The following is a 14,833-nucleotide window of genomic DNA, read 5'->3' as shown; positions in this document are numbered from 1 at the left end:
GGAGCCTTCTCTTCTCCAGGCTGAACAGCCCCAACTCTCTCAGCCTGTCCTCACAGCAGAGCTGCTCCAGCCCTCGGATCATCCTGGTGGCCTCCTCTGGACTTGTTCCAACAGGTCCATGTCTCTCTTGTGTTGGGGGCTGCAGAACTGGATGCAGTACTCCAGGTGGGACCTTAATGTTCTCTGTGGTGAACAGGACTCTTCTGTAGCCATTGAGTCTGAGTTATTCCATGTCATTCTGGGTTTGGATACACAGCTGAGGACTGGAAACAGTCCTGTGTGCTCTCAAAGTCTTCTTGAAGATGGTCAGACCTTGCTGGGAGGTGAGATTTTGTGCATCTTGGCTGGCTTGGGTAGCAGGGAAGTAGACAGGGTGGGTGATTAGGAAGTAGACAGGGTGGGTGATTAGGAAGTAGACAGGGTGATTAGGACTGGAGGCAGGACTGATAGGAAGTGAAGTAACAGCAGAGTCAAAGCCAGACTTGAAAACATTAAGACTCACTGAGCAATAGGTCAGGAACAAGGGTGGGAGGGGAACGGAAAAGGACTGAACTCTAAAGGGCTTGTGGGCAGGTGATGGTTGTATGAAAGGTGCATTGGAGAACACTTGTAGAAAGGGGAGATCTCTGCTGAAGGGGTAGGAGGGTTGTGGCTGGACAAGGAGACTGAGAATTTGAGGAAAAACATGTTAGAAAAAGGTAGAAATAGGGAAGAAACAATATTGGCTCAACATCAGGAATGGAGGTTTATCTTGTCCCTGGTACTGTAACTATAGCATTTTGTAGCAACTGACACTTCATAAACATGTTATGTGAACAAGTTTTTAGCTGCAGAAGCCTTAAAACGACTGTTTCCTGGTAACTGCAGAGCTTTAGGTAACATTCAGACAGAATTTTGTGTTCCTTTCTGGCCCAGAATCCAAAGCGATAAGCTTTAGGAAAATGCAGATGTGTCAATAAATGTTAGAATAGTGGAAGAAAAAATCTTGTGCATGCATCCATCCATCCTTTACCATTGGTCTCAGTATCCAGCTTAATTAATAGTCATTAATTGATAACAAAAGTGGAGGTTATGTATTGGAGTTTGTAGCCATAATTGTTGTATACTTACTGAGCTAACAAGATTAAATCGGAACTATTACAGGACTCTCCTAAGCTTCAGTGATTTTCTTTTGTTTAACTTCTTCCCTGAAACGAGATTACCTCTTGTTCAAAGAGTTTCTTTTAGTGCTAAAGCCCGCTTTAGTCAAAGCAATTACCTGAAATAGCTCTTGAAAATAAAATACTGCTGTGCATAATTCATTGACACAACTTTTTAAAAGTGGAAATTATAACAGGCTGGAATAAAGGCTGTATCGATAATAACACTAGTAATGTGTTGAAAGAAAAGATATATGTATTATAGCCTAATGGGATAGCAAATAACTAGTATCCTTCCTTGAAATAAGAAAGAACCAATGCTGCTGTGTTGCTACCATAAATTTCCCAGCTGAATTCCTTTCCTGGAAATTTTATCACAGGATGATAATTAATGTGTTGCACAAGGCTGGATGTTTTGCCAGTCAGGTGTGCTACGTAGCACCTGCCTGGGCAGCGCCTCTGGGAGGGAAGGAATGCTTTGGGGCACAGGCTGTGTGGGACTGCATCTTCCCATCTGCTGTTTTCTTTCCCAGTGAATCTCTTGATGTGCTGCCCCTCAAAATATTGGTGATGTCTCTCCACCTATTGTATGTATCACAGTGATTGAAGATCAGACTTGGAAAATGATTCTTGTATGTGTAGGTGAGACAGACCAACTCTGGCAACTGGTGCTGGCCTCAGAATAGAGAATTAGCTGAGATGCAGTCACTACCAAGATATCTGACCTGTCTGGTGTTTTGGGTTTTGTTTTGTTTTTTAAGAAAGCAAGAAAAAGGAAAAAATTGTGCAATAAAATAGTCAATTCCCAGGGTGGCATCATAGCACTGTCCTTTTTCTGTGAAAAGGGGACAAAGTCTGGTAACAGTCAATGCAGCAACCTTGGCTGAAGTGGGATGTCACAGCTCCGTTCGAAGCAGTGCAGGAGCAGCATGAACACCCGGTGTATGTGAGAAGGCAACCCCGGGCACGGGTCAGCAGCAGCAGGAGACAGTCTGCGTTCAGGCAGATGTGTGCTTACTGCTGACAAAGCCTCTGACAGCTGACCTATTAATTTCATTTTTGCTATCACAAAATGGCTATTCCTCTTACAGGGGGAAGGCTAAAGGATCTGGTCTTTAGCCTTAAAGACCTTTTAGCCTTAAAGGTCTTTAGCCTGGTCTTTAGCATCTTAAAGGATGCCCCCTCCCTGGAAGTGTTGAAGGCCAGGCTGGATGAGGCTTTGAGCAACCTGGTCTAGTGGAAGGTGTCCCTGCTGATGGCAGGGGGGTTGGAACTGGATGAGCTTTAAGGTCCCTTCCAATCCAAACCATTCTATGATTCTATGGTCAAGCAATTGGAAGAGATAAGGAGGAAAATACTGTTGCTGTTCTAACGTAAGCTTGCCAATACTTCTTCAGTAGCTGAGGAAGCCTGGTTGGATCTATTGCTTTATTAACTGTTACTTTCATGTGAATCTCTAAAATGCTATCACAAGAATTAGTCCTTCATCAGGAAGAGCTCTTGGATTTAAAAAAATGCTTAAGGAGAAACAGTTACGTGCAAGTTGAGCAGTACTGTGTTCTACAAGAGAAAACTGAAGCTTTCCTAAAATTGAGAACATGCAGCCTGACTGTAGGTACTTAAATCACAGCTGATCCTTCTGTAGAGAGGCTGCTCTGTGGTGTTGGGGCTTACAGTAGGAAGAGAGATATTTAAAACAACATTATACATAGCTCTTTAACCCAGCAGGCCACCACTTCTAACAGAAAATTGGTTTTTTGCCAACACATTCATGGTACATAGGTAGACATAGAGAAAGGAAAGGCAGAATAATAACTTCTATTTTAAATAAGCCAGAAGAGTAGCCTACAGGGAAGCATACTTAGATGGCTTTATGTTTATATCTTCTGAAATGATGAGTGACTTCTGATCATATCTTTTTATGTGCAAGTGATTTGTTTTAGAATAACTTTAATTTAATGTGAAGTTACTTTTCATTCTGGCATGGACATCATCCAGGTAATACTTGCAAGCCCTAGTGTTTTTAGATCCTAATTGGACTTTGGACAATGGAGCATAGATGGCATGATAATGGAGAGCTATCGATGATGATTCTTGCTGACGCTGTTCATTTCTCTGTCCCTTACCATGCCAACTTCCAGCACCTGAAGGGGCTACAAGAAAGCTGGGGAAGGACTTTTCATAAGGGCAATTAATGACAAGACAAGGGGAAATGGGTTTAAACTGAAAGAGGGGAGGTTTAGATTAAATATTAGGAAGAAATTCTTCACTGTGAGGGTGGTGAGACACTGGAACAGGTTGCCCAAGGAAGCTGTGGCTGCTCCTCCCTGGAAGTGTTCAAGGCCAGGTTGGATGAGGCTTTGAGCAACCTGGTCTAGTGGAAGGTGTCCCTGCTGATGGCAGGGGGGTTGGAACTGGATGAGCTTTAAGGTCCCTTCCAACCCAAACCATTCTATGATTCTATGAACTGATGTGCCTGGCACATGAGGTGTAGAGCAGATGTTTTATTTTAGCCAGCTTGATGTGCTAGAATGGTGACCACAATTATAAGACTTTCACTCTTTTCAGAGTGTTTTAAGTCTACTGAAAAGTTGAGCAGACAAATACTGACTTTACACTATTTTTCCTGACTTTTTTTAGTTAAAAGTGAAAAGATTACTTACCATTTGTGTGGTGTAACAGGATGCTAATGTAAAGAAAAGTGGGTTGTGACTTTTTATTAAAATTTCAAGTGACTTGCTGTTACTTAATTCAGGCTTATCTAAAACAACCAGGTTTTCCATAATGTTTTTGTATGACTTAGATGGTGCTAAAATAATATTGTCAGCTGTTAATTTTTCATTGGGACACACTGAATCCACCTTGTCAGGAATAACGTGCTGTATGCATTTGAGTGGTGTTTGTTGGTCTATATCTGGAAAGCTTTTATCTCTTAATATCTTGTTTCCTAATCCTGTTGCTCTGTCCAGTAACATTTCATAGCTCTGTCCACAGCTGAGAGAGACTTTGATCTCTACCATGGTAGAAAATGTTGTACTGCTTTTCCCACAGATACAGTTTCTGTTATCTCTTAATACTTTCTCTGACAGTTTTTAAGCTAAACGGAGCTCTATAATAAACTTCTGAGAATGCTTGTCTCCCTGTTCTAGGTGCCTTTTGCCCTTTATGGATTTTATGATTTTTCATTCTTGTAGTCCATTATATGTTTGTACTATTTTTGTTTTCACTTGGCATTTTAGTTTTGAGCATGGTTGTATTGAAGCAGACTGTACATAATCTGTAGGATTACTGCTCTTCATACATCCCATCTGTTTTTAAGTGAATTTATGTTGGCCATAGTGTCTACTTTTAGAGTTAATTGTGGCAGTTTGAGGAGGCTCTGTGGAATTTTGGCCATTTGTTGAATGGTATTTTCCAAAGGATGTTCCACAGCTGAGATTCTTGAATCTGATTTCACTGGAGAAGGATGGGGTTTTTAGCCTTCAAGGCTCAAGAAACTTCTATCACTGTCTGCTGGTGCTTTCCCCCTCCTGCATTTTTAAGTGAAAATGTTCCAAACAAGAGGGAAGTGTTCATTAAACAGTAAACTGCTTTTATTTTAACAGAGGGCATCAAGATTTGCACATGTGCCATGTTACAGTTCTGTCACATTTTCAAAAAGGACTGCAATTCCTTTAAAGAAAAAAGTACTGTTCTTTTCAATATAAGACTACAAAAACAGGCCCCAAAAGTGCAGTTGATATGAAAGAGCAGTGCTGTGATCATTGCTGTTCATGATGCCTGTTCCCAGTGCTCCAAAGCAACGTGTGTGGATCACACAATTCATAGAATCATAGAATGGTTTGGGTTGGAAGGGACCTTAAAGATCATCCAGTTCCAACCCCCCTGCCAGCAGCAGGGACACCTTCCACTAGACCAGGTTGCTCAAAGCCTCATCCAGCCTGGCCTTCAACACTTCCAGGGAGGAGCAGCCACAGCTTCTCTGGGCAACCTGTTCCAGTGTCTCACCACCCTCACAGTGAAGAATTTCTTCCTAATATCTAATCTAAACCTCCCCTCTTTCAGTTTAAACCCATTTCCCCTTGTTTTGTCATTAACTGCCCTTATGAAAAGTCCCTCCCCAGCTTTCTTGTAGCCCCTTCAGGTACTGGGAGGCCGCTATAAGATCTCCCCGGAGCCTTCTCTTCTCCAGGCTGAACAGCCCCAACTCTTTCAACCTGTCTTCATAGGAGAGGTGCTCCAGCCCTCGGATCATCCAGCAATTTCCAAAAGGATTTGAGTAATTGTGTCAAGGTAATAGTAGAAAATACTCTACAAAATTCAGCTTCGGGCATCTGTATTTTAGATTTTCCCTGATTCTTGTATAAAATAAAAGCACAAATACAAAGATGCAGCAAATAACCCTCCATGTCTGAAATGTCTAATACAATCTTGAAAAACAATTGTGAAAAGGATGTGCTTCTGCCTGGCTCCCCACCCTCCTTCCAGGGGAACAGGGAGAGGCACTTCTTGTCCATATTAAGAGATGCAACGACTTCCTGTGCGACTGCCACGATATAGATTCATCTGCACTCGTTTTCTTCAGGCAAGCAAAAGATTTATTTATTTTTTTCTTGTTTCAGAACAGATCCTTTAGCTATTTGAATCTCCTTTGTTACAGGTTTTAACCTGAGCTATGTTAAGCTGAGAATGCTTGAAAAGATCTTTTGTTTTGTTTCCAGCTGATATGTTAAACTGGATATTTTTTGTGGTAGACCTTTTGCTGAAATCCCATTGCCTCTGCTGAAGAACTTGCTTGAAAAGGAACATTTTATGGGACACTTCTTAGGATCTGAAATGTTTTCAGAGCTATTATGCAAATAATTGTTTTGCTTATGTCTTCAGAAATCACTGTTTATCTCAACCATTTTTAGTAGCTAAAGATTCTTATACCCTTGGTGTTTGAAAGGGTAAATATATTTGTATTATAAGTTACTTTTGGCTCTAAATAAATCCTTTCATGATATGACCAGTGTATCAGACTAAACCGCGTGCTTCCAGTTGTGTAAACAGAAATGTCTTTCATGAGAGCGGAGTTATCTCCTGTGTTGCTTTTTGTGCCTTTTGTACACAGCTCTGTGTGGGTTTGAGTTGTTCCAGGATACATTACAGCGTCAGGAAGGACAAAAGAGCTTTGCTAATTCTGTTCAATTCAGACATCTGGCATTTGCCATTTCTGTTACTCTTCCTTTATACCATCCATGCCTGTTTAGCTGACAACTCGAGTGCATCTTGTTTACAAAATTGTTTGTTTCTCTCAGAATTTGAATGCTCTTCCTTGTAGACAAAGTGTGCCTATGTAAAAACCTGATGTTGGCTGCTGGGGTTTTTACAAGACCAGCTTTTAATACTGTCCTTTTTACAGTAGCCTGCACATGGCAGATAAATCTGAAATCTTATTTTCACAACCTCCTTTGTTTAGTTTTACTTCCCACTGCAGTGATATTTGACTGCATTAGAAAGGGAAAAAAAAAAAAGTTATATTCCCCAGAATGACTAATAAACAGCTGTTTCCTAAATGCCTATAGCATATGAACCATATTCTAATGTTTTTCAGCCTCTAGGCAGGTATTGATTCAAATGTAAATTAATTGTTCTAGCTACACTGGAGTTAAAAATATCTTGTATTAGTGAGCCTGGTTCTCAGGCATATAGTCACAGCTTTGTGTGCAAGGTGCTTTTTTTACATGGGAATGCAGTTAGCTTTAGACTTTATTAACAAGAGGATAGTGGCTTCCTAGTGCATAAGTTAAGTAATTCAGTAAAACCTGGAGTTAGGTGTTTGCTTTTTTGCCTATTTGAACAAATTGCCATCTGTATATATAAATATATTTCTCATTTCAGTTGCTGATCGGCTGGGCTGTGACCCTCGAACACGTTTCCAGGTTCCACCAAACACCAAGCAGTGGATTGCTTTACTGCAGCGAGGAAACTGTACATTTAGAGAGAAAATACTGCGAGCAGCTTCACATAATGCCACAGCCGTGGTCATTTACAACAATATATCCAGTGAAGAACCTGTCACGATGACTCATCAAGGTAAATAAAACACTATCATTCTTTTTTGCCCAAGTACTCTTTTGCCATATAAACTATTGCTAAAGAGCTCTTGGCAGTGCACAGCTGATGCTATTTAAAATAGCCTCCTCTCCAATGATGTTTTCGCGTCTGCAATTTAGCAAAATAAGCCAATAATTCTGAAAAGTTATTTTCCTTTAGCGTGCATTTTATCCAGTGAGGAACACTTTCCTCTGCATGGAGATATGGGTGCTTTGGAGTGAGGAAATACCTGAGATTTTAGGAGGAATCTGTTTCAAACCCTTCTGAAGAAGAAAAGCTAAAATACAGAATCATAGAATCATGGGATGGTTTGGGTTGGAAGGGACCTTAAAGCTCATCCAGTTCCAACCCCCCTGCCATCAGCAGGGACACCTTCCACTAGACCAGGTTGCTCAAAGCCTCATCCAACCTGGCCTTGAACACTTCCAGGGAGGAGCAGCCCCAGCTTCTCTGGGCAACCTGTTCCAGTGTCTGACCACCCTCACAGTGAAGAATTTCTTCCTAATATCTCATCTAAACCTCCCCTCTTTCAGCTTAAACCCATTTCCCCTTGTTTTGTCATTAACTGCCCTGATGAAAAGTCCTTCCCCAGCTTTCTTGTAGCCCCTTCAGGTACTGGGAGGCTGAAATTTTACCATTCAGCTGTACCTGAAGAATTTTTATAGTAGCATGTCTTCAACTGGCTGTAGTGGTGGGGACTTTCAGATGTGAACAGTGATATCAGGATCTGAGCTTGCATGATTTTTTACGTGACCGTTTACAGAGGGTTCTCTTTCTACGATGTGTCTTTGAGTGCCACACAGGAATCGTCAAAAATTAGTGATTCAGAGAGCAGTTGCCTCTCTGAGTTGCCTAGAATTAGACTATTGCTGGTCTACAGTGATGATGAAATTCTGTATTTCTACTTTTTTAGGGCTATCTGTGTGTCAAATTTTGCTGTTATAAGTGAGTTACTGCAGCTGGTGGGAGCCTCAGAGATAAAAATTTTGCTTGGTTAAAAATGATTTTCACAATTCTGATAACTACATTTTTCGTTTTCCCAGAAGGTTTTCTCAATTTGGAATTATTTAGCTTAATCAGAAAAGGCATATTTCTATAATTTGATGGCTGTACTGCTGGCTATTTTTTTTTTCTAGATTTTCAGTCCTTTTTCTTTAAGCATAGGACGTTGCTTGGAAACTGGAATTTCCTAATTATTGCTCTGCATATTGTCACACAATTAGAATTGAATTCTTTTACTAAAATGCTTCTTGAGTCTCTCTTTTTTACAAGGTAAATGTCTTCTGGCTTCTTCTGGTTTAGTAGGGTTTGACCTTCTCACTTCTCTATACCACAGGAATTTTCCAGGGAGGTTTTGACCTCTGTGTAGCAAATCAAAGCTTGTTGACAATCCATTTTTATCTTGGGTACCTTCCTTAGACATTTTTGCAAATCATTTGCAGGCAAAAAGTCCCAAATTCTAATGAAACGGGTTTTACCACCTTCCTTCTGTGGTTTTTTTGCCACTTCTCTCTCTGCTGATGTAGTACCTTCCTAAACCTTCAGCTCTGGTCTCTCTTTGAAATACCTGTAAGATTGTAAAGTCTTCAGTCCCTGTTTAGCAATGATTTATGTCTCTGTGTGGACTGGAATACCTTCCTGTGGCAGAAAAAAACCTTTGCCAATAACAATACAGCTCTAGCATTGTTTGCTCTAGTACATGTAAAAACATAAATATGTGTAAAATCATATAATGCTTTTAACTTTAATACCTTCTTTCTCAAAATGCTGTTAGATTTGACAGGTGCTTTCATAGCAATGGGATGGTGTCTGTCTTTTATTAGGAAATCCTAGTTCATTCCATGTTTCAGGTCTGAAGACCAGTGTGTTGCCTTTGGAACTGTATCAGTAGGTCCAGTGGTTCTTGTAGGTTGAAATAATGTCTCAAGTTATAAAACATGAGAGCTGCTGTGGGTAGAAAAGTGTCTTGTAAAGCTAGCCAGGCAACTGTTTGGATACTTGATGTTTGGAGAAAAGCTAATACTGTCTTCAGCGTGTTGACTTCCAAATATTTACTCTTAGTCATCGCCAGCTTGGAAAAAAAAGTGTAATTACTGGAGATGATGCATATTTTATCTTTGAGTATTTGAGATACTGATTTTTAGTTGCATGTACTCAGTCTCTGGTATACTGGAAGCTCTGTCACTGATTTGGGCTTGTAGGTACCATCTCAAAATGACTGTTGGACTTGATGTGTTCAAACTATGCGACAGACTAGAAGTAATTATCTAGAACTGAAGCAGCACCTTAGCACCACACTGTAATGGAGAGGAATGTTGCTCCACAGCTTTTGTTTTGATTGCATTATGGTCATGTAAGGGATCTCCTTAGCAATCTGTGCTTTGCAGAGCTTCCTATAAATAACTTCCTGTTTGCTTGATGTAAGAACTGCAAGTATTTGTAACCGAGATGTTGACGCGTCCTTTGGTGTTGGCCTCAGCACAGGGAGGGTTTGAGATCTGGCATTCCCCTCGGTGAGGATTAGTCAAAGTGGGATGTAGATTCATGAACCTGTGCTGAAGTGATGAGCCTGTTCAAACAAATGTTGTGTGTAAAGCAGTCTTGCACACCTTCAGGGCACTCTCTCATCTTCCTTTTTCAGCCTTTTCAACCACGTCACTGTTTGTGTGCTTTTTAGGTGGTGAACAACCACATCATCTGCTAATTAGTTAGAGACTCTTCTCTTTAGTATCTTCTGTCTCTAAAGGTCAGGAGGAGTTGACCCTGTGTATTTGATAGCTGTTCTGCTGATGATTCAGTTAAAAATGTATTAAATAGAGTTGATATGAAGTGAAAGTGAAGGTGAGCTACCAGATTGGTCTTACTTCCATATGATGTCCAGTGCTGTGCAGTACTCCTCTTTTCTTTTAAAAACAAGACAATTTTATAGCTGTGCTATGATGACCAGCTTCATGGCTCTACATTTTCTTTTGATAAACAGATGAAAATAGACCTTGTGTCATTTTATATCACTGTAACAGAATTTTTGTACTGCTGTGTACCAAGCCTTAGGAATATTCTGTCTCCTGGTGAAGCAGAGAGGAAAGCAGCAGCTGCTGATAATGCACACTCTGTGAACTGCATGCTCTCCTCTTCTGATATTTGCATGAATTCCAATCACCAGCTTAGGCAACGACTGTGCTAAAAATAAGCAAATATTATCTAGATTTATGTATGTTGGCCACCTGCAGAGAGGTGATTCCCTATGAAAAGAGCTCAGTAAGCAGTTCTCACCTGTGGGATTAATATTTTATCCAAGTTATTTTATGCTTGAACACACATTTGAAAATTTTAATCTTACGGAAATTTGTTCATACTCAATATATTATTTAGCAGAATATTAATTCCTTCTGGTGGTTAGATAACAACTGTCACTCTTGAATCAAATGAGCAGTTTCTGTTGCTAATATCAGAATTTGCTTTTTCTTGTGTGATAGTCTCTGCCCTTTCAACTTCAAGTTGAGTTTTAAAGTACATGTTGACTTGAAGTAAAGTTGGTGAACTTTAATAGAAATATTTTTTATTTTTTTAATGTTATTTGTGATATTATTTTCTTTTCTTTGTGTATATCCTTGTCTGTATTACTATGTGCATGTAAAATAAACTTATTTTACATATTCTTGTAGATGTCCTCTATCAACCTAAGTGAAGGACGTCTTTCCCAGCATAGGTTGTGTTAGCCTATGATATCACTGGCAGGAAGGCAGTTTTATGAGTGGTTTTCTTTGCTACTTCTGTTAAAGCAGAATAAATATTGTCTAATGTAAAAAAGAGCCTATGTGGTAGAGAAAATATGTAGTAGCTGTCTCCTTTATAATCAATTATGGGAATAGGAAGGAAGTACTGTTAAAATAGCATTTTAATTCTTTTTTTTTGATTGTGTGTGGTGGAGACAGTCCTGTCAAGTAAAAATAGTTAAATTTTATATTGAACTTCTCTATTGAAATCTAGACTTTTATTTGGATTTATAGAAAAGAGTATAAGCCAAAGAAGCCTCTAGAGTTAAAACTTCATATGCAGAATTTATGGAACAAATATAAACATGAAAATATAAATAAATATGGAAGAAAGTGTCAAAATGAAGTTTCTGGCTTCCAATAGTTACTGTTTAGCAGTGCTGAAGAAACTTCCTGGAGTATTTAAACAACTTCTGATATAATACCTTTCTCAGAGGATTTATCTGGTACAGGTACAGCTTTTAAAGTCTTTAGAACAAGCTGCAGACATCTCATCAGGATGAATCTTCATTGCGCTTCTGAAGACACGATGCGTTTGTTTTCTGCAATAAGATGTTTCTGTTCCATGATGTGCCCCGAAGGTGATGTGCCACCCGCTGTGGTGCTGTGGAGAGCTGCCCAACACTGGCTCCCAGAAAGAGTTTTCTTTCAAGGGGAGGATTTCTGCTGGGCCTCTGTTTGCTTAAAAAGCACGCTAGCACAGGAAACAAGGGCTGTACTTTGAACTGTGATAAAACTGAATTTGTTATGTGGATTATTTTAGGTCACTGGGTCAGAGGCAGGAGGGACAGGAAGTAATTTGGAGTTGTTGCCATCTAACGGTTATTCCATGTTCTTGCCCTCGTTCCAAGTGGATAGAGTGGACTGCAGAGATCTGGCAGTGGAAATGCCACTCTCCTGTGTTGTGGCACTTTCACTGCATGTGGCACATCCCTTCCTCTGCTGCTTGCCTTTTCCTCACAAACGTCTCTTTATGTAACTGTGAGCTGAACTGAGGCATGACAGCTATGGCAGGATGCAGTGCAGATTATTTTGTGCACTGACAAATATTTCAGCTCTATACCAAATCCACTGCAAAACTTCCCTTGAATTATTGAGACCTACTTTTAATCCACAGCTCAAAACTAATTTCATTGTATATTCCAATATTGTTTTTACAATTTATTGTTATTAATTTACCCTGGACTATTAGTGAAAAGAAAGGCAAGTTGAATCATTAAAGTTGTAGCTTTAAAAAAGGCAAAACAATAATCTAACCATAGTTTATGTATCTTTGATCATTTTCTATTTTTTATATTTACTAATTGAAAATGTGGAGAATGAGTGTCAACAGCATTAGAGTTCATCCTGTTTCCCACTGCATTTCCTGGAGGTGTATCAATCAGGAAAATCTGTTACACAGTAGATGAAGGTGTCTGACACTTCACAAGACGTGGAGAGGAGTGTGTTTGAAGCACAGATTCCAGACCATAAGGAAGACACTTGTGTCTTCAGAATAAGCCAGGGAAACCCCTTTACAAAGCTAACATCACCTCAGTGCCTTACAGAACTTCTTACCAGGGTTTTTGCATAGTACATGCTTCATACAGGGCTGAAATAACAGCAGCGAGGCTGGTTTTTCCTTAGCCAGCTGAAAGGGTAATTAGTTCTGTGACTGTGAAAAGGCCCACGAGACTGTTAGAGACTATAAGTAATTACATTCTTTTTTTCTTATCCAAAGTCTGAGCTCCAGCAGCAGAGTAATTCCCAAAAATCTATGGATTCAGTGGAATCCAATTTATGATATTCATCTATGAATATGCTATTTCTGAAGCTCCAAAAATATTTTGTAGTATCTTTGGGTAAGGCACTCTTGCCATTTCTTTTTCGTGCTTAGCTGAATTTGTTTGGAATGACTGTCTGGATTGATGGATCTGTATGGAAGTTGTCTGTAGATAGAAGGAAATACATGAGCTTGACAAATTACCCTTCTTAGAAATCCCTGGGTTTTTTGAGCTCCAACTTCCATTATTGGGAGTATGAAATATTGGGAATATCCAGAAATAGCAAAATGGAAGCCAGCTACTAGCACCTGGTCATGTTACAGAATGCAAGATTATGGAGAGTTTTAAAATCTTAAATTGATGAATTGACCTGTAAAGTCTGCATTAATATTATTGATTAATATTGATAAATCAAGAACTTGACACTGTAATCAGTGCTTGGGTGTTAAATCCAGCTCTAAGGTAACAGTTTTTGGACGTTGTTCAGAAGTATACATGAAGAAAAGTTGTTTTCAAATAAGCAGAAACATTCTTTGAAGATAAAGATGCACTTTGGAAATACGTGAAATTGTGACATGAGGAACCTTTTCTCAGTAGTGTGTCATGTGTTAGGATTACACCATTTCCCCAGTCCAAACTTAATGTGACCCTTCTGCTTTTTATTTATTTGAATATAAAGTTTGGTTTGCTTTGTTAGCATACTAATAAGTTAACAGTAAAAGCATTCACTAAATAGGACTGCAAATGCAGTTTATTCACCATAATACTTAGTTAAATGCCTTGTAAAATTACGGGAATGAAAGAAAAATAATCTGTGCACAGGTTGTGGAAAGGGGAGGATAAAATTATATGTTCCTTTGTACCAAGGTGGTTTTTTTTTATTCTTCTGGCATTATTTGTGGAAAGTCCATTTCCTTTAAAAAAAAAAAAAAATAGTAGTGCAAGTAGATGCAAAGAAGCATTGCTAAAAGAGAAAAGTGTTGTGTGAAATGTCTGTAAAATCATTGCAACATCTGTCTGCTTTCCCCTTATCTAGGCTTGCTTCTCTCTGGTGTAAAGAACCCAAAAGGTCACATCCATTAAAAAATACATTAAAATATCATTCCCGGAAGATAAAAGTCCTTCTGCAGAAAGGGAATATGGGATATAAGTAGAATGGTCAAGACAGTCAAAAGGGGGGGTGGGGGGGAGGGATCAAAACCCAAACCCCCGAACCCAGTGTCATAGAATGGTTTGGGCTGGAAAGGACCTTCAAGCTCATCCAGGTCCAACCCCTCTACCATCAGCAGGGACACCTCCCACTAGACCAGGTTGCTCAAAGCCTCATCCAACCTGGCCTTCAACACTTCCAGGGAGGAGCAGCCACAACTTCTATTTGAAGTGGTAAAGTAATTCTGCTGCAGGTGTGGTTGCAGCGATGTATAAACTCTCCCTTCTGGTGCTCCCCTCTTCACAGCCCAGCCATGAATCTGTCCTCCTGGTGCCCAACAGAAATACACAAGTACCATATTTTTGCTTTCAAAAATGAAGATGGGGCAGCGATTCAGGAACTTGTGGCAGGCTTGGAGAAGAGGTGGGTACACCTTGTAGCTTAATAGAAGGATCTTGATTCTCCTCACAGTGCTTAGTGTCATATGACTTAGGACAGAAGATGAAAAGGAGCTCTCTGGGTGAGGCTGGTGGAGTGGAAATGATCTGCAGTGAAGTCCAAGTCCAACACTTCTACATGCTAATACTGCATTGTGTCTTTGAGAGACTGTAAGTGTTGGCTTTCTTGAGTGGGGTATGCTGGATGGAGCAAAGAGAGACAGATGGACCTTGTCAAACTTGAGGAAATGCAGGGGCATATCTCCACCATCTCATAGAATCACAGAATGGTTTGGGTTGGAAGGGACCTTAAAGCTCATCCAGTTCCAACCCCCCTGCCATCAGCAGAGACACCTTCCACTAGACCAGGTTGCTCAAAGCCTCATCCAACCTGGCCTTGAACACTTCCAGGGAGGAGCAGCCCCAGCTTCTCTGGGCAACCTGTTCCAGTATCTCACCACCCTCACCA

The 14,833-nt window shown here is 40.0% G+C and overlaps 1 protein-coding gene across 1 annotated transcript in view; it reads left to right on the top strand.

Annotated features, from left to right (window-relative positions):
- Positions 1–7,022: 7,022 nt before the first annotated feature.
- The window catches only part of LOC104528677 (E3 ubiquitin-protein ligase RNF130), a gene marked incomplete at its 5' end in the record, with an annotated part of 33,884 nt that continues 26,073 nt past the window's right edge, over positions 7,023–14,833 (top strand). The window contains one exon of the mRNA XM_010172750.2: positions 7,023–7,217. Within this exon, the coding sequence (XP_010171052.2) occupies positions 7,023–7,217 (195 nt within the window). The remainder of the gene's footprint in view (positions 7,218–14,833) is intronic.

Source organism: Antrostomus carolinensis, unplaced genomic scaffold, assembly GCF_000700745.2.
Source record: "Antrostomus carolinensis isolate BGI_N321 unplaced genomic scaffold, ASM70074v2 scaffold21297, whole genome shotgun sequence".
NCBI lineage: Eukaryota > Metazoa > Chordata > Aves > Caprimulgiformes > Caprimulgidae > Antrostomus > Antrostomus carolinensis.
The sequence above is the reverse complement of the archived record's forward strand: the minus strand, read 5'-3'. Positions and strand labels throughout refer to the sequence as shown.